The sequence below is a fragment of the Anoplophora glabripennis genome, unplaced genomic scaffold, assembly GCF_000390285.2.
Source record: "Anoplophora glabripennis isolate ALB-LARVAE unplaced genomic scaffold, Agla_2.0 scaffold412, whole genome shotgun sequence".
Taxonomy (NCBI): domain Eukaryota; kingdom Metazoa; phylum Arthropoda; class Insecta; order Coleoptera; family Cerambycidae; genus Anoplophora; species Anoplophora glabripennis.
The window spans coordinates 31,926-59,906 of NW_019416613.1; the positions used below are offsets into that span (position 1 = coordinate 31,926).

General features: G+C 31.0%; 2 protein-coding genes across 2 annotated transcripts in view; one reads left to right on the forward strand and one right to left on the reverse strand.

Annotated features, from left to right (window-relative positions):
* Positions 1–272: 272 nt before the first annotated feature.
* LOC108913425 (glycine-rich protein DOT1-like) lies at positions 273–13,867 on the reverse strand. Its single transcript, XM_018718974.1, has 2 exons — positions 13,745–13,867; positions 273–1,058 (listed from the first exon to the last, which is right to left on the reverse strand). Exons 1-2 carry the CDS (start codon positions 13,865–13,867, stop codon positions 273–275), a joined length of 909 nt encoding a protein of 302 aa, XP_018574490.1.
* A 453-nt stretch (positions 13,868–14,320) lies between these two features.
* LOC108913426 (protein Wnt-2-like) overlaps positions 14,321–27,981 on the forward strand; it is a 166,651-nt gene continuing 152,990 nt past the window's right edge. Inside the window, exon 1 of the mRNA XM_018718975.1 lies at positions 14,321–14,391. Within this exon, the coding sequence (XP_018574491.1) occupies positions 14,321–14,391 (71 nt within the window). The remainder of the gene's footprint in view (positions 14,392–27,981) is intronic.

Consider the following 27,981-nt stretch of genomic DNA (forward strand, 5'->3'; position numbering starts at 1 on the left):
CATCACCAGCACCACCACCATCACCATCACCAGCACCTCCACCATCACCACCACCACCATCACCACCACCACCAACATCAGCACCACCAGCACCACCAACACCATCAACACTATCACCATTACCAGTATCACCATCACCACCACCATAATCACCATCACCACCTTCACCACAATCACCACAATCACCACCACCACCATCACCGCCAGCACCATTGCCACCATCACCACCCCCACCAGCACCATTACCACTAGCACAATCACAATCAGCATCATCACAACGCACCAGCATCAGCAGCACCATCACCACTACTGTCACCACCAACACAATCACCATCACCACCATCACAATCACCACCACCACCATCACCAGCACCATCACCACCAGCACCATCACCACCAGCACTATCATCACGAGCACCATCATAACCAACAGCATCACCACCCCCACCATAACCACCAGCACGATCACCACCAACACCAGCACCACCAGTACCATCATAATCATCATCATCACCACAACCACCATCACTACAACTACCATCACCACAATCACCACCACCATCACCATCACCAATACCATCACCATTAGCACCTTCACCGCCAGCACCATCACCACTAGCACCATCACCACTAGCACCATCACCACTAGCACCATCACCATCACCACCATGACCATCACCTCCACCACCATCAGCACCACCACCATCACCACCACCATCACCACCACCATCATCACCAGCATCATCACCAGCATCATCACCATCATCATCACCAGCATCATCACCATCATCATCACCATCCTCATCATCATCATCCTCATCATCATCATCCTCATCATCATCATTCTCCCCTATGGTCATCGTCCTCCTCGTCGTCGTCGTCATCGTTGTCGCCACCGCCCTCATCACTATTACCATCAGCGGCACTATGACCAGCACCATCGCCATCCCCATCACCATCATCAGCATCAGCATCAGTAGCAGTTGCAGCAGCACATTACCATCACCATCACCGACACTATTACCACCACTGGCACTACCACCAGCATACGAGTATATCTATACTAATCCAATAAATTTTTTCTGTTAATTTTATCATCAAATTTATTAGCCTACGTTAAATATCTTTATATTTCAATAAAATATTCTATACCTTTTTAAACTGCAACATGTTAAACAACAAATGGTTTTAAACCCTTGGTTTATTAAATATTTTTAGTTAACCCAAGGAACAGGTTTCTGAAGCAATGAGATAATCTTAGAAAGTCTTCGTATTTGTATTATAGATGGGAGAAAATGATAGTTGTACAAAGCAATTATGCTGTATGCTTGGAAAAATATTATCTTGTGCTTATCAAGTTTACATAAATTACAATATTGATATATAAATTGGATTAATTTAATTTATTAAACTCATTAAGACAAATATATCTAGATAATTGTAATTATCGCACCTTTCATCTAAGACTTAATTGAAGCATGAAATGCAAAACGATTACTATTAAAATAGTAATCCATTTCAATTATACACTTGTTTAGAATATAACAGGTATATGAACAGACGTTTAACCGTTAAATCATTATAGTCCAGACGGTATCTGTTTTAAAAGCCATATATGGGTGAATCGTATATTCACGGAGATTTTTGGCTTTTTGGCTTTCAAATATCACTAGAAATGAAAATTTTTCTATCCGCATAAAAAATACGTGGGCTTAACTTTTGGCGGCACAATATGTTAAAAAAATTCAAAAAATGTCATATTTTTCTTCCTATTTCATTCTTCATCTTTTCAAGAGTTCATTTTAGGCGAAATTGGTAAAGGAAATCAATTTTTGTAATTAAATTTTTTATAAAACATGACTAGTTACAAATCGAATGGATCATGATTATTATGGTAAAAATCGAAAAAATCGCAAAAATGGGGTTAAAAAACAATGCTTTTTAGGGATTTTTTTTTGGGGCATTTAAATTGGGTATAGGACCTTTATACTTGGCTCAAGAAAACTTCATGCTATGTAGAATCACCACACCAAATTTCATCAAAATCGGTTCCATAGATTTTGCATAATAATTTTGCAATCCAGATTTTAAAAAAAAAAATACAAATTTTCAAAATTTTGCACAGCAAAAACCAAGGCCCTTAGATACTTGAAAATTTAATCACATATAGAAGGGCTCTCAAGCTTTCAAACTTTTTTTGAAAAATTCGAATCCGTCAATTAGGAGAGCTCTGGCGCTTGTTTAAACATTGGTCGAATTTTTGTACTTATAAACAATTAGAATAACTTTGTGAATATTCAATCAAATAAAAATTTTTAAAGCAGGTTTTAAAAGTTCTTGGAAAGACGCCTCTTAAAAAAAAACAGATCGATTGGTCAATTAGTTACGTAGTTATAGCCGATAAAAGTTAACCGTCATTTACATTAAATGTACTGGGACATCTGGGCTAATTTTTCGAAAAATACCTTTGGTATTCCGAGTATTTACCAGATTTAAGATTACAATACTTTTCTTCATTGGCAACCTACTTTTAAAATCTGCTTTAAAAACCTGCTTTAAAAAATTTGATTTGGTTGAATATTCACAAAGTTATTCTAATTGTTTATAAAGTACAAAAATTCGACCAATGTTTAAACAAGCGCCAGAGCTCTCCTAATTGACGGATTCGAATTTTTCAAAAAGTTTAAAAGCTTGAGAGTCCTTCTATATGTGATTAAATTTTCAAGTATCTAAGGGCCTTGGTTTTTGCTGTTCAAAACTTTGAAAATTTCCAAATTTTTTTTCAAAATCTGGATTGCAAAATTATTATGCAAATTCTATCGAACCGATTTTGATGAAATTTGGTGTGATGATTCTACATAACATGAAGTTTTTTTGAACCAAGTATAAAGGTCCTATACCCAATTTAAATACCCCAAGAAAATATGACATTTTTCGATTTTTTTTAACATATTGTGCCGCCAAAAGTTAAGCGTTTTTTTTATGCGCATAGAAAAATTTTCATTTCTAGTGATGTTTGAAAGCCAAAAAGCCAAAAATCTCCGTGGATATACGATTCACCCAAACCAAAACAGATACGGCCTAGTCTATTAAAGATACAATTGTTAATACCAGCAAGTTTGCTTTATATCTTCGAATCGCAACAATTACTGTTTTTTTATAAATATATTTCCTTAAAACCGCAAGAACATTTCCTAAAACTTTGGTCCGCAGTATTGTAATGTTATGTGATGTTGAGGTGATAGTTACAAAGATATTTTTTTTTGCAGATCTTAATAATTAATGAAGGAAATAGCTTTAAGTTACAAAATGATGTTACGCCTTCAAATATTTCTAAAATGGTTTCACCTTTTAAGTTTTTTCAGGAAGAGAATTTGAAAAATATTATTAATTTTACAATACAACAAAAATATGTTTCTAACATAAAAAGAACTACATAATACACTGTTGTGTGAAATACAGGGTGTTTCAAAAAGGTGTTGCCAAACTTGAGGACGATATAGAAGACATTGTGGTAAAAAATTTTTGCATCTAAACCCCTGGCCGGAACTGAGTTGTCTTAGCCCTGGAGCAATTTTTGTTCAAAAATGTAAAGTTATCTCATTAACACCAAAAGATATTTAAGTAATTTTTATTAAGTATAACGAAAAAAATGATTTTAAACAAAATAAGCACATGTGTCTCTTCTGATAAGTGTTTATTAACTGCATGTCCTACACAAGATGTTAGTAAGAATTGAATTTATCCACAACTGTGTGATAAAAGTTCTATTGCACGCATCTAGTCTAGCCATGCAATGTCATCTGTGTCAACCTGTGAGGAATAATGAAACAAATGAACAGAGCTGTCACGTAATAAGTGATCAGACCTAATTGAATGTTTCACATTTGTTTTGTTTCCAACGAATTTTTACTTCGAAGTTGTTAAAATGGACGAATTTACATTCGACGTGCATCTTATTTATGGCGAAGCAAGGTGCAACGCTAGAGAAGCTGAAGTAAGTGCCTTTAATTTGACCCCTTAGGTTTTATGTATTTTGATGTGCTGAATCCGAATCTGAAGTCCATTTAGCTCAAACACACCCAAAATTTTGAGTAAATGGCAAAAAAAAAATGAAAAAGCGCCGAGTTCGCTACAAGAGAAGAAAAGTGTAAAAGCAACATTAAAGAAAGCCTGGCTCGAGTCAGTCGAATTTATTTGGAAGTAATTCATATCCATGATATTCAAGATATTTTGGGATTCACGATCTCCATTTTTTTTTTTGCGATTTTTGATAAAGCTCAACTGATTAAAAATTCGAGAAAATTTATGAGAACACTTGATCCAATCTAGAAAACCTCGTTCTAAATTTTCTTGCTCTCATTAATCTAACTTTTTGCCATTTTCAGAAATTTTTTGCGTTTTTTTTTTGCAAAATCTGTGGGTGATACAGCTAATAGACTTTCGACTGGAATTCAGCACATCAAAATACATAAGAAACCCACTTGATCAAGTTCAGAACAATTTTTTTTCGATTTTCTTTCCTTCACTAGCGTGATTTTCGACGCCTTTTCACTATTTTTGCCATATACACAAAATTTTAGGAGTGTTTGAGCTGAACGAACTAAACAGATTCGGAATCAACACGTCAAAATACATAAAGCCTATTGGGTCAAATGTAAGGTACAACCCACTCTTTCTATTTTGTGTGCCGGTGTAATTAGACATCGGAAACTTTGTGGCGACAATCAAATAAATAAACAGTAGTAACCTATATTATGGTAGCAAGCAACAGTACGAGTTGTAGTAGAGAAATAGGTTAAATCTGTGGTACTGTATTCAAGCCGTCTGTCAATCTATGCTCACAATATATAATGCTACTGACAGCCAATAAAAACACATGGTATACACTGGACCAAGCAAAGCATCAAACTCATTCACACACGCACAACAAATCTGGATTATTCACCGTAACGCCGACAGGGCCGGCATAGGGATACGTATTGAATAAATTGATCGACGAGAAGCTTCAGGTCAGAGGCAGACTGTTATTGTACAATTATAAGAAGGCAACGGTTGCGTCATTTTTTGTTTGATAAAAATTACATAAAAGAGAACCCGGCCTGCAGTCTACCCTGTAGTCGCCCTAACAGTTCAGATTTCTAATAATAATACAGTCAGTTTTATAATTATTTCCGATATAGCTTAATTTTTTACTAATTAAGATTAAAATGTAGACGTACTCGTAATTGTTATAATTTTTTTTCCAAATTTATTTTTTCTAGCTAGCTAAATATTAGGAAAACTATTTACATTATAAACATGTTTAGTTTTTGGTAAAACTTTCTTATTCAGTGTAAGGATTTGTGATATTAGTAGTACTCATGTGCAATAAAGAGGACAAATGTAAAACAGAAAAAACAAGTAGCTACATAATCTATAATCTTGGATCTGTTTTAAACTATATTTTTCTATTAATATTTACTAATAATACCAATTGTTATTATTTAACCATTTATATTATAAATACGGTTACATATTCTTTTTATATCTGTTACAATTTTAATAGTTACCTATCCAACAAATTAGTAGTTGAATAAATTAGATTATAGCGGATTATTTTTTTTATGTATAAAATTTTTATTAGGTGTCCGTTATAATTGACGAATATAGTAGAAATTTATTAGGATATACCTATAAAAACATTTTTGACAAGCGGTTAGATGTAGTGACACCTTTATACATCAATACAATGAGTATATACCTTATACAATAAGTATATTATTTCTTCACAGATGTAAAATAACACAGGCGGACAAAAAAATCGTGTATTTTTCAGACGTGACCTTACTTTTATCTTTAGTAAAATTTTTCGCTGAATCTGAAAATGATAAAAAGAAAATTTTCGACATATAGAGCTTAAAGTTACTTAAGAGCTTAAAACATTTTGGAAAACAGTAAGCTTTCACTCAAAAATTTGCTAGGATACTAACCGTTATTTGTAAATGCTAACTGGGGGCAATGTTAAGTGTACGAGCAAATGGAACTTTTAGTTCAAAAATTATTTTTAATTTTGGTTTTACCGACAAATTTTATAAAAGTCTTAACAGTTGCGATGTCTGATCTGTATTTATTTTTATTTTTGAACGAAGCAGGTGGGAGATACGGATGAGTAGGGGGGATTCCTCACGTACAAACAATTGTTTTGCCATTTTCTAATTCAGCGAATTTTATTTATAGGGTGGATGGCCAGTTTGGATGTGTGGGGGAGAATCCATAAGTCAGAAAATTTTCCTTTTATCATTTTCGGATTCAGCGGAAAATTTTACTAAAGATAGGTAGGGTCACGTCTCAAAAATACACGATTTTTTGTCGGGCTATGTAATTTTTCAAAAATAAATGAATCATGTTCTCTATAGTGTGTGTTTATTACTTATTGAAATTCTTCGTAATTAATTTATTTAATACATGGCACTAATTACCACATATTTTTATTATTGTTTAGCCTTATTGCAAACTTATTTATAATTTTCATATTTAAAATTATTATTATTTCTTAAGTCCCATCAAATTTTGTGATGTTTATATATTTTTTTCAATATCATTTCAGTTTGTTTTCTCTTTTTTAATTGCTGCTTAAAATAATTTAATGATGCTATTTATTTACGGAGAAGTCAACTACTTAAAAATTAATGTTTGTTTTAATATCAGATTTATTTATGTATTTAATGACTGATGTATTTGCCAAATGATATTTTCAAATAGAAGTCAATAGTTCATATCTTATTTTAACAAAGCAGCGTTGACATGTTCAATTAGCGTTAAGTATAACCAAAATGCTTGGTCAAATTTTGACAGCGGATTTTATGTTGCAAATAAATTAAAAATGTTGTACAAATGTTTGTCTGGAAATGCTTCCTTTTCGAGATGTTCAGGGTGTTCCAAATTTATTAACAACTACAGTTTACTTCAGGTTGTAAAATTATTTCGGAGAAACCTTACAACTAAAATTTTGGGTCATTCATTGATACCGTACTTAGTTTACCTACGCACGTTACGTTGCCATTTCTCTTGAAAATGGTGAATCCTAGCGACTTGCAGCAAAAAGACACACATCATTGTAAAGCATTTAAGAGTTTATGATAATAGTGAGCCTCGTTTATAATATTTTGGAGGAAAAAATACAGGCGAAATACTGCCGAAACTACTTCCCTGCGTGTAAAAAGAACACACACATTACCTCTGTATCTTGAAAATGGAACTTATGGCGAATAAATTTTTTTATAAAATATGGCCAAGCATGTTAGTTGTTATATTAACTTTATATTGCAGGATAGAGCAGGCTGATTGACTTTCCTGTGCGTGAGCACTGTCAGCAGTTTTAGGTAGATACAGTTCTGTTTCAAAAGCATATAAATATATCTTTTATTATTTAACAAACGGTCATAGAAATCAGCTGTAGAAATTCGTCATCAAAAACGCATTCGTACTCGTGCGCGGACAAACAAAAACAAATCAAAATTGTAAGGTACCGTTGCTCCCAAGTTTGTACCGATCAGCCCAATTCGAAAATTATGGTTTCCGCTGTGATTCCTGATTCGACCCAAAAACAATGGATGTAGTAGACCAAGTGATGTTTCTCCAAGACATTAATTGAACGTGGAGCAGCCATCCAAATGCAACATGTAGATGCACTAAGTCGGAATTTCGTTGAACTCACTACAACAGAAAGAATATGATTTACGTGGCAACAAGGTATATAAGTTAACACATTGCGGACGAAAGTGGGTTGTTCCTAAGAACTGTCGATGGCAGACAGTCATAACCACGACGATATTGGTCATTTTACCGTACACAAAACGCTCGACCGAATAAAAAATACTATTAGTTCCCCAAACTGCGATGGTTTGTGAAGAAGTACTTATTTTCATGTCATATATCATATCATAAAAAAACTAACAATAAAAATACAGGTTATCTCCATTCTATTGCCAAATATTCCAGACCACATCATACGTTGCATTTAGGTAGAAAGGCAACAAGTACCTATTAGTTATTTTTGGCAGCTTTTCGAAGTTTGTCCACTTAGAGCAAATATCAGATACGTCATCCAAATATGTGGTGGAAAAATTTGATGGGATAGTTAAAACGTTTGGAAATCCCATCAGAATCATAGTAGATGCCGGAACAGCATTCACGTCTAACCAATTCCGATGTTATGCTATGTATTTATAACAGCTGTAGGCTTACCCAGAGGTGACGGTCAAGTGGAAGGAACGAATAGGACAATTCCCGACGCACTGGCTACTACGGGTTCAAGTACAACTGCAAATAATATTGACTCGAATATTGTAAAAGTTCAGCAAGGTATTAACAGCACAAAAGACAAAATCACTAATTACACGCCCTCAGAACTACAATTGGATAACGTTATTATAGTTTCTGAAGACGACGCAGTCGTCGATGTAACAAAAATTCTCAGAGAAGCATTGAAAAGACCTCACTTTTATAAGAAACGGTTACTTCCACAAGTTTTCAAGTAGGGGACATCGTAATCACAAAGATGATTAGTTTTCCAGTAAGCGCGGAAAAAAATACAGCCAATATTTCGAGATCCATTCCAAGTGGCGGAGGTTTTACCAAACGACCGCTATAAAGTTAAGGAAGATATCCATAGCAACCACTCAACACGCCCTTATGAAGCATTGGTAGGAGTTGAAACCTTAAACCATTTGAATTCCAATTTAACTAACTGCAAGGCCAATAAAAGTGGGATGGGGATAACCACTCTTATATGACAAATATTTATTTCAAAACCCAAATAATAGCCTTTTGATGGCACCACAATAGTCGCCCTCTGATGACATTATAACAGTAGTCATCTGATGGCACCACAATGTCGCCCTTTGATGGCACCACAATTGTAGCCCTCTGATGACATTATAACAGTAGCCATCTGATGGCACCACAATGTCGCCCTTTGATGGTACCACAATAGTAGCCACCAATGCCACCAATGGCACCACATCAGTAACCCTCTTATGGCCCCACAATAGCAGTCCTCTTATGGTATATCAATAGATGGCAAAGTTGTCATGTATTCTCTCACTATCTCACTATCGTTTATAGAAATCAGCTAATTAGATATTCATTACGGTTGGTGAATACTCGTGTTTTACTATAATATCTACAAAGTGTTTACATCAACTATGTATTCGTTTCTCTACACGCACAATAGTCTTTTCCACTCCTACCTTTTGAACAACATGGCTAACTTCAAATCATTAAAAATCGAATTTTTAAATCAAAATACATACCTCTTTCGAGATCGGATACTGCATTTTATTCTGTTCTTATTTGTTCTTAAATAGTTTCGAACTCTGGTGAATTTTGAAATAAAATTATTATTAAAATAAATTAAGATAAATTTTTTTTAGTAGTATACAGAATACCTGTAGATCAATGGGTATAAGTAAAGTTTTGTCAACCCTTTTGAACAATATTATCTCCAAACGATTATAGGATTGCTGCTATCAACTCGATGGAGTTGGTGCACATGGGCCGAGAAATGTTGACCTGTTCAACTTTGAACAATTGAATCATATGCTTCCAGATAGTTGCATTGATCAGATCGTACCATCACCGGACCTTATTCCTTTATTTATTTCCCTGATTTCAATTAAAAAATTAAGTATATGTCCTACTAGTTTATAGTGGTTAACAATTCGAAGAAGGGTGAAAGGATTTTTAGAGAATATATATTAATTATCCATCTGATAAGGATAACGTCTACATTAGAAGTAAGAAGGTCGGCAGTGAAATATTTAAATAAAAATAATATACATATTAAGGACATTTAAACATTAACTTATTTGTATTAGTTTGCACATTTATTTTTTAAAATTCACTGTTTTGGTTTTATAATTCGTTACAGTAACTGGTTATGCCAGTAAATACACAGGCCGACAAAATAAAAAAATTGTGTGTTTTTGAGATGTGACCCTACCTATCTGTAGTAAAATTTTCCGCTGAAATGCTAAACACAAAATTCTGACTTGTGCATTCCCCCTCACACCCTCAATTCCCCTCAAAAATTAAAATAAAAAAAATCCAAACTAGCCATCCAACTCACCTATCTTTGCTAAAATTTTCCGCTGAATCCGAAAATGTTAAAGAGAAAATTTTCTGGGGTATGGATTCTCCCCCACACACCCTCAATTCCCCTTCAAAAATGAAAAAAATCCAAACTAGCCAAAAACAATTTTTTTGGAGATTCGGAGAATTTCACTAAATATCCAAAGGTAGATTGGATGGCCAGTTTGGATTTTTTTTTAATTTTTGAGGGGAATTGAGGGTGTGTGGGGGAGAATCCATAGGTCAGAAAATTTTCTTTTTATCATTTTCGGATTCAGCAGAAAATTTTACTAGAGATAGGTAGGTTGGACGGCTGGTTCGGATTTTTTTAATTTTTGGGGGTAATTGAGAGTGTGTGGGGGAGAATCCGTGGGTCAGAACTTTTTTTTATTTCTTTCGGATTCAACGGAAAATTTACTAAAGATAGATGGGTTGGATGGATACTTTGGATTTTTTTAATTTTTGGGGGAAATTGAGAATGTGTGGTGGAGAACCATAGTCACAATTTTTTTTCTTTTGATCATTTTCGGATACTGCGGAAAATTTTACTACAGATAGATAGGGTCGTGTCTCAAAAACACACGATATTTTTTTGTTGGCCTGTGTTATTGTCATTGTTGATTAGATTCATTTTTGATTATTTGAATATAATAAAATATTCTGACAGACTTCTGGGACTTTACGGCGAAGCATTCGTCTTATACGTCTCATATCTTATACTAATTATATGGCCCTTATACAAATTCATCTCAATTAATGTATTCTAAACTCTAAATTGCTATTCTAAAAAACCTTTTGATTATGTAGGTTAGAACTTTGTGGTGTACATTACATACTTTCCAAAAAAATAGATAAAATTAATTTTTGGGCAAATTCTCGATTTCGTTGGCTTTCAGAAGACTTAAGATTTATCTTACTTACCAGGTCATTTCTTAATAAGCGAATTTTTGACATTATATCTTGAAAGAGATGTAATTTTCATTTCAATATATTAACATTCTGTCAATGGTGCTGTAGTACCCAACAATAGTTTTTGAAAAGTTGTTAATTGAATACCTAAACCGTTTACAAAATCGCCTAAAGTTTTATAAACCATTTCTAAATCTAAAAGAAAATGTGATGGTTCTTTTAAAAATATAATTGTATATATTTGTACAAATAATACCAAGTCTAGAAGATTAACTCAAAAATGATTCATTATAATTTTGTTTCTTTCAGTAACATTTCAAAATGCAGTTTAACTTAGTGGCCTTAATTCAACCAGTTTTAAGATGATAAAGAATAAGTTTTAATTATTATTATGATAATACAAACTGTCCATTATAGCGTCCTTCTGCATATAAAAAAAATTTGATTACGTGATCGCAATTTTTGAAAGTGCCAAATTATTTTTATGTTTTGTTAATTGTAAGTAGTTAACATAATTTTTTAATAAAATTAAAGAAATATATTTACAGGTTACTTTTATATTAAAGGATAGTGATGTTATACGTAATAGATAATTGTTTCTTTTCAAGTGTAATTTGAATATCTGATGATAAAATAAAATAATTAGAAAAGAAAAAATATATATAAAAGGCAGATAATTTACAATCCCTTAAATAGTTATCCTACGGTTTTTAAGAAACATTTATTTATATTCAAAAATGAATATTATATCATGTCTTCATTTATGGATTGATTTTTTTCAGGTACCACAAACACTCTTTCACGTTTTAGAATAAAAACTCTTACAAGGAAACAAAAAAAACACTTTTTTATCAAGGCAGATATGAGAAAATGGGGTCAATGAATCTGTACGAGTATGAATCAATGAAAAACCTATACCAAATTTAATACTTGCATTGATCCATTTCAATTTTCCGTATTAATTTTATCCATGAAACACTATATAGAAATTTAGCAGTACAATTAAGAAACGTTCTATATACTTTTCTGGACTATTGCTTTAATTTTTTTTTTATTTTAATTTCCCATTAGACAAATATATTGGATTTAATTTTTGTCATGTAATGGGTTCTAGAGAACCCATTTCGACTCTCGTTTATCTGAACTTTTTGTATTAATTTTCATTAAAAAAAAAACGTGTTTGATGTACATCTCTCCTATCCATTTTCAGGAAAAAGTTATGTAAAAAATGTACCCCTGAAATATTAGGAAACAATTTAAGACTACTCTGTATTTTAAGAAAGTTTTCACGTTAAAAGCGCTGTATATAAAGTGGGACAAAGAAAATAATAAAATGTTCCAGAAAGATAAAATGTTTCTATATTAGTTATTAGGGAAATACGCACTCTTTAAAATTACATATATTTACCAATTATTTGTTCATCTTACTCAAACAATTATTCTGATTATTTTTTTATATTCTCTGTTTACACTAATTAAAATAAAGATATAATTGTTTTAAAATACCAAGTTTTTTAAAGTTTGAAAAATGCCATAGACAACAGTTAAATGAAATTGCTTTAAAAAATGAGAATACTAATACAAAATAATTTGTTCACTAAAACGAAAACGGAAACACCCATGCTGATGAAGTCAGTTATTCTCCATAAAATTCTTTGAAAAGTAGCAACAAATTGTACATAGGCCAGACGGAGACTGTTAAAAACTCAAATCAATGACGTAAATAAATCAAATTTTATATTCCTTAAGCATACAGTTTGATATGGTATAAGCAGCATGATTAAAAAAAGATTTGTCGAAATGATTATGATCAGGAATGAAAACCCAGTCAACAAAAGATCTGACATAGAAAACCTAAAACCTCTTATTTTAATCTATTAGAAAAAATAAAGAATTTATAAAGATTCAACTTATATTGCATAATTCCTGGCCTACTTAATTTTTAAGTCGGTAGGTATAGTTACTAATGTGAGAGTGTTGTATTATAATTGCACAGATATAATTGTCTATAATAATGTACCACCTATATTATGTCTGGTATACACTTATGTTATTCTCTTATACATTCTTATAAATATGTTTTTGTATTAGCTAAAGAAATATTTTTCCCGGAACTATTGTTTAAAATGTATTGCAGCCGTTATTCAAAATAAATTATTGTGTAAAATGTATATGCTTTTCAGAATACATAAGTTTTGAAAATTCTATCGAAATTAGTTAAAAGTAATTATTGGTATCTTTTGCTAACATTTATTCAAATTTTTATTTAATAAATATGCCTTACAGAAACTATTTTGGATTAAATATTATCTAGGAAATATTTTTTTTTCGTTATCGCATAAATTTATCAAATAAACAGAGATAGAATTTTTGCTGCAAGAGGTGAAATAATTATGTGACAGGGTAAACTGCACGGTGCATTTTTAATTAACGCCTAACTAAAATAAGATCTAATTTATGTGCGGGGAATTGAGATTTTACGTGTATAAGCAAACTGTGTTAAAATCAGATAAGGAAAGTCAACTTATCAGCAACCAACATCGTTTAAATTAGAGCCCATAAAAACGCCACTATATTTATTTAAATATGGCAGGTAATGACACCATAATCCATAAACCACTACCGAGTACAGACCACAAGACAAGGCTGCCAGGCCGACAGTGGATACAGTATGATTGACTGCATTTAATAGAATGCATTAGTTGTAATAATTATCACCTACATATAATAAAGTGGGGTTGGTGGGGTTCCACGTGCTTTCATTGGCTGACATCTCAGGTACGGTGAGGCAGGTGAGACTGACATCAAGAACAGCATCACTGACCAAGTATCCGGCCATCCACATCTCATGGCACACGCGAAATATTAGATAACCCCGCGAAAATCAAAACACGTTTTTAAATCATTTTCGTCGGTAGAAACTGATTAGTCCACAAAAAGATGTCAATCGTTACAATTGCATTTATTTTTATTATTAAAATATAAATTGTTATGAGTATGTTTATAGTTGTCGTAGAGGAGTTAATAACAAGTCAAACAATGGTTTATTGCATATCAAATAAAATTAAAAGTATTTACAGCGCAGTGTTTTACCGTCAGTTAAATTTTAGATAGTGACAGTTTGAAAGTAGGTGTGTGAGGAAACGTATTCTTAATTTACCGAATTTTTATCATAGTTGTTATGTGTTAAAATTGTGTTTTATCTAGCCGACTATTGCATTATTTCAGTTCAATTTGTATGGTGATTTAGTGATGTTTTGTGATTCCGGTGGTCAAATGTTTAGGCTGAGCAATCAGCATGCGCTCTAGCCGAATTCGTTGGGGGAGTTTCGCACTTCTGGTGTTGCTTTTTTCTTTGCAGTCCATCAGGTAATTTTTGACACAATTTCACAATAAATAATTCTTGATTTATTCGATGTGCAATGGTGTGTATAATTAATTACTTAATTATTTTAAAACATTTTCTTAGTAAAGGTAGCCTACAAGTAAAACATTTAAGAAAATGTAATGATGTAATATTCAACAATGTAAATAAGTACTTTCTTTGGACTAAAAAGTCGTGATTTTAAAGTAGCCTTGATATTTGTATTGTTGAAAGCAACTATTTGTCTTTGCAATTGCAATGCAAAAATAATATTCAGTTTATTATATGAAATATCGTTGTTTTAAAGTTTTCATGTGACACACTTCATACACAGTGTTAATATGTTAAACAAATTCCATCACATAAAATATTTATGATTTTGCAAACATTGGGATGTGTAACAGGATATAGGAAAGATATATACTATATATAATATTTTAATACTTTTGCGAAATATTTGTCACAACCAAAAAGTATCGTAGATTTTCCAATACTTCTCATGCTCAACATGAGTATACTTGACCTATATCATAAATAAAAATATTGTTTCTTCCCCATCAAACACATCTAGGACGACTTCTACATTAGAATAGTATAAGTTCGAGTATTATGTTTCTTTGACTGAAATGTATAGTTACGATTTATGTTAAAAAACGATATGTCTATAAGTGCGTGTGTGACTTTTGTTAACGAGTCTTGAGTCCTGTTAATGTATCTGTGTTTGCAAGATTCCAAGGGAGAGAGAATAAAAATTCCAAGGTCTACCTTTATATACCTTGACCTGTTGTGAAATCATTAGTGGACACCAAAATTAATATCGATGTAAAGTTCATGAAGATAAGACATATAAATTAATGAGACATTCTCTGCAATAACTATTTACAATTAGTTATATGGACCGATACCTACAATTATATCGAAATTTAGAATGTTTATAATTTGCTTTAATAACAGAAATTTAGTTATGTAATTAATACTTAATTTAATGTAAACCAGTGGAAACATTTGAAAATATTCTCGGTAACTGTGAAATGAATACTACCATAAAGTCATGTATAATTCATAAGCTGTATAAGGATTTTTATGATCTAGAACTCCATTTTTTAACTACATATGTTCTCTGAGCGTAATGATTACAAAAAAATACTATAAATGAATTTAATGACTAGATTAATTTCTGGCAGAACACCATGTTTTCCAGAAGTCATTGCTTATATATTGCAATAAATAATGGAATATTATTAAAATACTAATACTTCTTGGTTAATATCAGTACATATTTTTCACGGTAAAAGCGTTTTGTCACTCATTTTGATTTATATAATGGTATTTCAAGTTCAATAAGAATCATATCTCTTGTATCTTAGGCGATACAAAATATAGTAGGTATCTTCCGTTGTGACATTTAACTGTTAACTGTGCTGTCGATGCCGTTTGCGCTTCAGTGAGTTAACACCGTTGGGCATTATAACGTCTATAACTTTGTTCAAGCAGAATTACGATAATGGGAAACCCATAAAAAACTGATATATAAAATGATAGAATTACGTTTCAGCTAAATTATTTAAATTCTTAGAAATAGAAAATTTCCGATTTTAAAGATCTGTGATACTGAAAAGAATTATTTCCATATTATACTGCGCCTTCATTACAATTTTTTATTCTTATAGTCGTTTCTTTGAGTAAGTCAACCAGTTTCAATAATAATTATTATAGTACAAACTGTTTAAAATGTTCATCTGAATATTTTTAGATATCACTTCGACCAAATTTTTACAGACTGTTAACAAATGTTAAATAAAAATTGATTATGTCATATTATTTCTTCCCTGGTGATAATAATACATTTTTCAGCGTACCTGTCTTCCTCATAATATTGTTTTTTGAACGTAAATGACATTTCGCTTTTTCTATTGACAGTGACAACGGACTGTAATATTTCATTACAAAAATAATAAATAGTATGAAATTTTGAAACTCATTATGGGAATTCATTCCGAGAAAAAACATAATCGGGTATAATAGCTTTTTAACCACCTAACTGGATGTTGTAAAAAAATACTTATGTGTAATTATACTTAAATTATAACAAAGCACAATGTATTTCCATAGCAGCATAACAAGTAGGTACCTAATAAAACCTCGTGCACCTGTATTGCATGTTACCGAATCGTTATTCAATATTCACGCTATTATAATGCTTATTTAGAATATAAAACTATATTTACGCTGTAGGGTAGATATAGACCTATATTATTTTACGATGAGTGGAGAGTATTATTAGAAAGTCTAGAATATACAAAATACAACCCTAAATTTTATTTAATTTATGAAAACGAAGAAGAGAGGCAGCATTCTTAAAATGTTACCGGGGGTGCAGAAATTTTCTGGGCCTGAATAAACTAATTATACTACTAAAAAGGAATAATTTTAAGATAACAAGATGTTAAAAAAAGTAGGTCAAACTGTTTAACCACGTATTATCATATGACATTTTTTTTTAGACTATTTTCCAAGATACAGAGTGTTATAATTTAAATATGACATTTTGTTAATAAAATCCTTGTTTTTTGGGACATAATCATGAAATTTACGTATGGTTTGTATAATTTTTTAATGTCGATAAAAGAAAATAAAAGCGAGAGCGGAGCAATCATTGATTGGTCTAAGAGTGTTGTTTTTTAGATTAAGCATTTTTTTATATTTTGCTCTTTTACAGATTTTGATTTATGGCTTAATTTGGATGAGGTATTGAAGCTTCTTTGTGTAAATAAATCGGTGTGAGTGAATCCATTGATTGAAATTATTGAGTACATTTTCAATAAATATTGGGCATTTTGATAATTTTACATAGTTTTGATAATATTTGAACCGATAGTTTCACTCATAAAATTTTAGTTATACCTACTCAACGAATAGAGGAAAATTTCACTCAATTGAGTGGACATAAATTGAGTGAAAATAACTCCAATTTTTATGTGATATTGATTCCTGTTGTTTAATTTCTCTACTTCCAACTAAACTTTACAAAAATGCTTTTGGATGGCACAGATCCAGAACGAATAACTAGTTTTGCAATAACAATTTTGAAAAATTTTGTCTTTATTCATTTGTCCTTAGCACAAAGTTTTCAGGTTGACAATTACGAAGACAAATTGCACAAGGCTAAAACAACAAATTTTGATATATATGAAGACTTTATATGAGAATATGTATAGCTAACTGGAAATGTCGATATTAAATTGGTATACATAATTTGTCAAATTAGATTAAGTAAATTAAGAGGACGCTTATTATTAAAACCCTTGTCGGTGTTGATAATTTTTTTTTACATGCCAATCTCTAGACGTAGCATACACAAAGAAGTTCATATAATACAACCAAAGAAGTTACAAATTGTCTTAAAATAAACCCTACATCACAATTTTACAAGAAATAAAATATTAAAGAAACACTTGATCTAAGAAGCAATATCTATACGAACAAAGTGTTTAAAGAAAGTTCTTCCATTCGGGTTTTAAATTTTGTTTATAGAAATTACACAGATAGTGTGCTAGTATGAGACGAAATTCTTCGCAAAATTTCGATGGAATGTCTTAGAAAATAAAAGAATTATTAATAAAAACCTTTGTTTTAACTTTAACGCCCTGTATGCCGAAAAAACGACAAATGATAGAGAATGTCCCATAATTTTCATTCATTCTACGGTTACCAGATTGACTTAGGTCTTTTCTATATTCTATATATTATTTAGTTTAGATTATAATTTATATTTGTTACTAATTTTGTTGTAATAAAAAAATGTTCGCGTTGCTTCTGTTACAACGAAACCTATATTAGGTCCCATAATTTCAAAGTTAGTTGCCTCTTAATAGTCGGATATTTCGGTGGCAATATTTTTCTGGCCGTCCGGCTAGGTTAAATGTATAAAAGGTTACAGTGAATCAACAGTATGTACCTATGTATATTTCGTTTAATAAATAACACTTTATATTATATTTTATGATACAAATATGTAGTGGTCATCATAACCATTTTAGCAGTGAAGACCATTCTAAACACTACATATAGCTATGAAATAAGTAAACCGGAAAATGAAAAACTTAAGTGCATTGCACACCTAAATGTCTTATACATAAAAGTTCCGGTTGTCGAGCTTGACAAATAGGTAGATATATCGGTACTTAGGCGTTTGTGTAAATATAGACACAGATTGTGAAAGTGATTGATAGAAATGAATTATCTAAGAAATATGAAAAATGTATCACAATTGTCTCCTAGACTGAATTAACTGTAATGCATAAAAATTGTTGTTGTTTAAAATATTTCACATTCTCACATAACTTCACAAAAAATATCGTTTCTTTTACTTTTTATACTATAAAAACTTTATTGAAATTTCCACATTCGGCAACTTCGTTAGGATATTCTTCTAAATATTCATCATTAAAGTAAATTTCTTTCTATATCACGTTAATGGCAATGGGCCCATGCCGTCTTTTAAAGATGATTTTTATGCCCACAGAGTGTAGTGATATTAAAAAAGTAACGCACATGTATGCAAAATAATTTTAACATTAGACATGTTTAAGTAACGTTAACTGTTAACATTTCCAAAGTGCAGCAAATGTTTGGTCGCGACCACTGGGCACAGGGTTGTATAGGTTGGACCTTCTGAGTTTAATAGAAGTAGGCTACAATTACGGGAGTGGTAAAAGGGAGGAAAATGACATCCTTTACATTTTTAAAAGACTAAATACTGAAGTATTTAAAGATAGGATTCAGGATGAATGAATTTGTGTGCCGCCATCAATATATGGTTTGCAAAGACCAAAAAGGAAAATTTGTAACAATGTCTTGGTGGAATGTTGTTGATATATCGTAAAGGGCTTTGAAAGTTGGTTTATGATTCTGGGAGTAGGTCATGGAAGCTTTTTTATTCATAGAACGTTAAAGCTTCGGCACACAGAACGTGGTCTTCCTGCCATCTCTTTTCACTAGCCCTGGTCGGACAGATGTCCACCGCGACTCATTCGGCATATTAGACTTCTTTTAAGGAAATCCCCACAGGAAAAAGTCGCACGATCTTGGTGGACAGTGCACTTGTTTGTTTTCCCCTGCCCCCTCACGTACCACTTTTTACTAAAGTGTTTTATACTCTCAAGCTGTGTCCATACAATGTGAACGTTATGAATAGAAAATCGAAATAATCAATTGTTTCAAAAATTATAAAAATTAACCATATTTGTAACCTGTTTAGCCATTCTAATGGCCCTCAATGGCAATTTTTTATAACTTCAGTCACTCAAATGTCCCTATAATAGACATCATTATCTTGAGGCGAACAATTAATACTCTGTATTAAGACATATTTTTAATTTGAAAATGGCACAATATTCTCAAAAGGAACTATACAAGGTGTAACAAAAATGAGGTTACAAACTTCAGAGATAACACTTAAAATTATTAGGGGTACTTCGTATAAAATTTTTGCCTAAAGTGCTTTCTTTGTGAGATACACGTGTTGAAAAGTTGAAAAAAAAATATTTTTCAAATGTTTTGAAAATGGTAGTAGGGAATAATACCAAATTTGGTACGAATACTATACTACATACTCCTCATAACCTGATGTCTTCAATGATTAAGAGTGTAATCGAGGTGGGGAGATATGGGGAAACCGGACTCCTTTTTTCTAAAATATTTCTACGCCACTGACTCTAAAAAAAATCATGTGAATTTATAAATTGTCTGTTCCCTTTAGAAAAAAAAGTGTAACCACACTTTTTTCGGGCGAGCCTCCAGTTATTTGATGTACGATGAAAAGACAAGTTTTGCTTCAGAACATTTCTAAGAAAAAGGTTATGTAGGTAGATTTTAACATTTATGCTATTAACAAAATATCCCATAATAAAATTTTACACTTTTTGCTCTAAAGGGAACAGGCAATTTAGAAATTCAGCTAATTTTTTTAAAAGTCAGTGGCGTAGAACTATTTAATAAAAAAATGGATTCGGCTTCCCCATATCTCTACACCTGGATTACACTCTTAATCATTGCAGGCCTCAGGTTATGAGGAGTGTGTAGTATAGTACGTATTCATACAAAATTTGGGTTATTCCCTCCTACTGTTTTAAAAACATATTTTTTTTCTCAACACCCTGTATCGCACCAAAGAAGCACTTTAGGCAAAAATTTTATATGAAGTACCCTACTAAGCGTGTTCTATTTGCTGGTGAAGTTTGTCACCTTATTATTGTTAAACCTTGTATAGGTATCCGCTACCTCAGACTATATTTATTCAAATTTTAGATATTTTTAAACCATGTATAAAAATCATAATTTTGTCATTTATTTACTTTAATTTAGAAGTTATGCATGGAAAAAAGTTAACTAAACCAAATACTAGTTAACGATATAATGTTTAGTTGCAAGCGCAATATTATATTTAAAAATGCTGAATTGCTTCGATAATTGCATAGCACATAAAATGCATACACAAAATTATACACTTAAAAAGTGTTTAATACTTGTATGTTTACAAAATAAAATCAAATATTTGCTTTATTTTTTGTGTAATATCTTAACCAATAAAGAGGTTTCTAAATGATTATACCTACAATGTTTAACGAGTTTGAAAGTAATTTATGTTTTTATGGCAGTTTTTTAGCATAATCTTATTCGTCGACGTACGCAACAAAATTAATTCTGCATACATGCAGTGATTGATGAATTAATATATTATGTAAATAACGGAGGCTTATTATTTCTCCATCATAAATCACGATTGAAGAATGATTTAAATATCTGGTTCACACATCCACCCACTAATATTATTCTTTATTATTATATTATTGACTAATGTGATTCAGGTAGCGGTAATATTTATTAATTCAGTACACTAATAATACCTATACAATATATTTTAACAGAGAAAGGAATGTATTGGAAATATTTCCAGAAATGCTAATTGTGGTAAACGACATCCTCAAATTATTATACAAGCACTTCAAACATTTTCTAGAAAGCATGGCAAATATTTGAAAGAATTAGCTAGCTCCGATCCGATAGCAAATATAACCTTGACCCTAAAAGCAAAGCGGAAATCTTTCATTCATTACGTTTTTTTCTCCAGCTGAACATGATATCAAAAATACATATCAAATGTACTGATTGAGGTTTTGTATTGCGTAAAAGTCAAGGCTGTTGTAGTTATCAGCTACTTAGATCTTCAACTGCAGCAGCAGCAGAGATATGTATTATAAATGATTTATTTAAAAGTTGACTGTAAAAATGACTCATAAAAGAAGTAATCCAGAAGTTAAAATAAATTAAAAACTTTATGTTGCGGAAGTACCACGTATATACAAAAAAAAATGTTTGCGTGTGTTTCACAGTAATGAAAAAATACGTAACATAAGATACTAAGATAAAATGTGTATGTATGTCAATGTACATAATCGTATTATAAGCAGTATTGCATAACTGATCGTATAAAAAGATGATAAGCTAATTAAGTTTACACGAAACAAAAAAATATCATTTTTTAAAAAGGTACAACAATTTCTTGATTTTGCTGGGTGTTTTCGTGTTTAGAAAAAAAAAAATAAAAATTAATCATATATGAGGGGTTCGACGACTGACCAATGATCTTAGCTGTTTAATTATTACAGGTTTCAATGCAGGTCGGAGCATTAGTCCACAAAGTAGTTGTCTCCGTAATGTCACGGATTTAAAATTTATTTTCTTACTCATATCTCACGAATGTCATTTCAGCACACTTAAAAAACTTTTCTATACTACTAGCAGTAACGCGCACATCTTATAATGATAAGTATCACCACGGCGAACCGCAACGTTGTTGGACGTAGGGCGTTTGTGCTGGAGGACGAATATGTCATCATCACTGGCTCGTAAGTAAACCACATACAAGACATGATGAAAAATCAAAAGTGGATTAGAAGCGCTGAAACTCATATAAAAAAACAATACATAAATTATTTGCTCTTATATGGTGATTATTTATCTAAAAAAATATCTAATATAACAGAAACCGTTAATAATTTCTAGGATTGAGCAACGTTATCAGTAACTTAACTCTAAAAATCAATTTACGAAAAAATTTATTTTAAAAATAGGTTTTTCAAATTATATCCCATTTCTCATTAACCACAAATTTTGTAATACGTTCTACAACGGTAATACAGGAAAATTATTTACTGTGTTCGGTATCATTATAATTATAAATACAAATATGTGAGCAATAAATAAAAATAATAAATATTCTCTTGTGTATCGTTAAAAAAATATGAAGTCATACTCCATTTTCTGTTTTTAGTTATCTACACAATGGACAATTTTCTCGAATTTCTTTTCTGTAATATTCAGCTATATTGACTATGTGGTATGAATTATTAATATCTCTTGGTTTTATGGTACTTGTGAAAGAACAAGTCTCTCTTATCTTCTTGGTTATTTGAGGGTTAAGCACTGATTGTGAGTAGCAGTGACCATTCATAGGTTAGTTTTGTTATCTCACCTAAATTTATTTTAGTTTCCGTCAAAAACTTGAGATATTTGACAATAAAAATGACATAATGTTTTTTCCATTTCGGAAACTTATAATCGAAAATGCTCTTTCACAAAAATTATTGGAATTTCACATTCATCTCAAACTTTTCAAATTGAGTGAATGGTGGATATAAAATTTGAATCGCTGTAATTATCCTTATTTAAGGTATTCAGGTATTATTATTTTTGAGAAAAAGCAAACAAATAAATCAATTTTTTTATGACAAATCAAATATATATTGACAATGCCTCGGAGATGACATAATGAAATAAGAACTGATGTTATAAGATTACTCGTAAAAAATATTAGCACTTGCAAATATTTATGGAAAATCAAATCCCGTGTATGGAAAATGATAAAATATTTTTAGGCTGTATTTATTCGTGTAACAAATTCCAATTATTTTGGCTTTTTACATTCATTTTGCAACTAAAGCTTAGACATTATGTGTATACAAAGTCAAAATCAATAATATCTAGAAACAAAAATACCTAAACTATTATTCTGTTTCGAAAACTTAGGTAGCTGAGAATTAGCTATTGGAATTACTTCATATCTTAATTCTTGAATCTAGGTGTGCACAATTTAGATAAATTAATTAAAGAAAATCCATGCTTAATGTTAATAATAATTACAAGTTTATTTAACAAAGCTTGTGGAATATTAAGAACTGTGTTAAGAAAAAGAAAAAGTTAATAATTTTAATATAATTTATGGTTAATGGTTTCATAAAACTCACACCGCAAATTCCAGAAATATTTAAAATTACTTAATACCTATTAAATTATTATTACCATGAAACATGTTTTGCTGTAGACCTTAACAACAGGTTAATCACAACCTTTTTAATATCTTAACGCAAATTTTTTAGTCAAATTTAAATGTAAATTTTAATAATAAATATGGAAAACATTGTGTTAGAGGTGTTAATCATATTATTATCTGATCAATGGATGACATAATGTTTTGACTATTAATAAATAATCATCCGTAGCTTTATTATGGTGTTTATATAAACATAACTGGTGTTTATATCTGGTTTAATCTGAAATATTATAAAATATTTTCTTATTCAAATATTGAAAAATGATTCAAATATTAATTTTCTTCATACAATGCTAACTTGAAATAAATTCGATACATCAAACACAAAGTTTTTAAAAAAAAACGGAGATGCACTCATGTAAGAAAAAGTAATACTCTTTTTAGTTTTCGAACTTTCGAAACTTTATTTATATCCATTTCCAGCAGGAAAATTAATTAAGAATTGTATTCGAAGTTAATAACATGAGTGATGTCATTATATGGATCATAAATTATAGTTTAAAAGCTGTTAAATCTTAAAATTATTAACTAGCACATGTAAAATTTAACATTCTAAAAATTGTAAATTTATTAGTCGAAGGCAGGACTAGAGGTCTCAACTAGCACTCTCAGTTCCAAGCCTCAATCTCAGTTTTTCGAAATACACTTTTTTTAATGTTCAATTTTAACATCAGAAACATACGTTGACTTTAAAATAACATATCGTAATATTAAATATGTTTTCACTAAATGATTATTCATTAGTTTCGCAGTCTTAACGGTCTTAACACATTAAAAAAATACTTACAATTAGTAACGTATCCCTGTATTAATTAATATTTAATAAATCATGTAAAAAATTATATTTTTTTAGAATCGATAGAATGTTTTGTAATGTTCGTCGCTTTGACCACAGTGATTAATAAAAAAATATGTTGACTTTAAAATGACACGTCGCTAAGTTATACAAAAGCAGTCTGTTTTACCAAATTATTTTTCATTGTTACTCCCCACAGTGTAAGTTGATTTAAAAACTAACAACTGGCATCGTCGATAGTGCACTAATACCAAATTCCGGGTGCCTCAGTTTATGCCGCCCAGTGGCAGTATTATTTTGAAAGTCTCATGAATTTAACGTTACTTTCAAATGTATGATAGTTATAAACATCATTCAGCAAACAAGAGTTATAAGTCTTACCTTATAACTACCGTCATTATCAGAATGGTATAATTTTTGTTCGCAATCGTTGTTTTATAAGGAATATCCTATTTGGGGCAGTATATTTATGATAGCAAAACATTTACTAATGTTAATTCCTGTATATTTAGCTATTATTTACGACATAGCGTTGCCATAAACTTTTAGGGCTGACGTCAAAATAATAAAAAAATAAGATTAACTTTTTTCATAAAACCGTTACTAAGTGCTCTATAATCCTTCAAGATCCTTCAAAGATTGGAAGTAAAGCATAATTGTTTTTCAATTACTCAAAAACGTAAGATATATACTTCAAATTTGGTGCAGTACAGTTCTCTTATAGCAAATACCTTCACAAAAAAATCTTAATCAGAGGCGCAATTAGAGGCTTAAATGTTTTCAACATTAAAGAAAAAGTTATTTGATATTAAAGAGAATTTTCTTTTACAGAATTGGATGAACCGTTTCCAACTAAAACTTTTGTATAGTCCTTCCAAAGTCAGTTGAATATGCAAAAAAATGTCTGGTAATAAAATTTAATGAGTTTCATAGGCGTCCCTAAAAATTAAATTATAATAATTTGTATATAATGTGTAGAAAATTTCTATTATATGTTCATTTGGCTAACAACATATTTTAATTATTTATGTCCTCAAACAATTTTATTATATTGGTGGTAAATTTTGTTTTGTTCCGTTTCAAAAGGTCTCCAAAATGCCATGTTGTGATAATATTAATAAACAAAATATCCCTCTTATTTCACCCTTTCGCAATTGTAATATGAATAATTGATCGAAGGTGCCTATAATAAATTAAAATTGCCTGATTCACACCAAATTTGCGCACTACTGCACTGCACTGCTGGGCAATTTATGAACCACTTGTCGCCTGTTGCGATTTATTGCCCAGAAGCCCAATACAACTGTGCTCGTTTTCCTTTGGCCGCGCTTGCATTCTTCAACTAGTCGTATACATTTCTACCACCTGCACGTTTAGTTCGACCAGACCTATATATGGGTATGGCTAAATAAATATGGGAACAAGTTTTTCAATTATTTCAATGCCTAGTTGCTGCTTAGCGACCGAGCCTGGTACATATCTTGAAATTATAGGTTCTTCAATTGACTTTGGAAAAACTATACCTCTTAACTTTTCTTAAACACTGCACAATTTACAAATTCAAATAACTTTCTTTTGAGATTTGAAACATTTGGGTCCCTCGATTTTGATTAAATTCTATATGTGATGGCTCCAATGTGAAGCCGGGCTGTATCAAATCTTCGATGGTTCTTGAATTATTTGTCAAAAACTCTTAGGAATCGTTTTAGGAAAAAAATCATTACTCTTATTGTTGCTTTGCTGGTAAGAAACAGCCCTGAAGGGCTGTCGCAATGCTGCTATTGCACCTATAAACCTATTGTAAATATCAAACTACAAAGCCTTAATAAATGTTTATAAGCCATGTGACTGCCGAGCTTAGCTAACCAACATTGCAGGGCTGGCATTGGTAATGAAAAATCATCAAGATTAATGATTCGCTTATAATGAACAATGACAAACTGTTACCTCTACGCTCAAGATAATGCGATCGCTGACTGGTTGATCAGCATCTCGTGAAAAATTACATCAATCACAGCCGGTGAAATAGAATGTTGTTTTATAATGTAATCTTGATCTTATCGTTTTTAATTTTTAATTTTATCACAATTTAATTGCCAACGTGAAAGATATAAAATTACTATTCCAAACAAAATTACAAGTCACGTGGCTTGTAATCAGTTATGAGAGTTCTGTATATATGATGTAAAAGGTATGTTTTTGACTTTATATATAATTCCACTCACCATTATGTATTTTTTTAAATGTAAACTCCGTTCGTAATATTTTATTAAGTAGGTAGGTATGCATAAATATATTGGACAAGATACCACTTAGTAACAGATAATGATTAATGAAGTAAATAAGAAAATCTATTATGCAAATTACTTTTGTCTTATGCAACTATCTTGCACAATTTGGTCTAGTGAAAAGGAATAAGTAAAAAGTGGTTGCCCTTATCCCCTTATCTAATTTCTAAGTAATATAAATCAATACGTTGTCAATAAACAACAATAGGCGAGGCAGCGTTGTGAATCGAATGAAACAAATGCTGAATGGTCAATTATCGTTGCATGTGCACTGTTAAAACACACATACGCACTGCTCCTACTACTGACTTCTGTAAATTACTTCATCTTTCCTAGAATGACAATTACTTGTCACGTTTTTCATACTAGGTAATGGTCAAAAGTACTTACAGTATGCATATTTGGTCATGTGTGTTGTGTAGTTACATTATTCTTTTAAAACTTAATTTTAATTATGATGGTTTGAACGAACAATGATTTTTGATGATCTACTAGAATTTTCAAGTTAAAATCAAAGATAAATCCGTTTTTTTTTAATTTATTACATTCTATTGTTTTGTTTCTAATCATTGTCAGAAATTATTTCTGAAAAAACTTATTTTGACATTTTATTATACTTGAATTTAGTTGCAATGCATTATTATTCATATTTTTTAAAATTAAGAGTAAAATTACTGTTGTCTGCATAGCTTTTAAAATTGGTAAAGGTACATTTGAAAATTAATGGACTTTATGTACGTGAAATAGTTGTCATGTTAAAAAGAATATTTTTTTACTCTTTATTAAGATAATAAGCTAATTCAAACAAATCCTATCAAATGAAGTCAAACAACATTCTTCGATAGGTACACAGACAAGATTAATAACTGCTCGTACTGCGGGAAACAATTACTCTATGGGCTACATGCCCAACTATTATTGGATTGCACCACACTAGTACTCATTAAATAGTTCGTAAAAATTAATTATTCAAAATAAAATGAAATGAATAAATAACACAGCCACACAGAGAAAATGTTTCTCGGGACTGAAAGTCAGACTACGTCTACTACATGTTTTCAGGGTAGCTAAATCCGAATCCGTGATCCATGTAACCCCATCACGTTACGTTTTATCA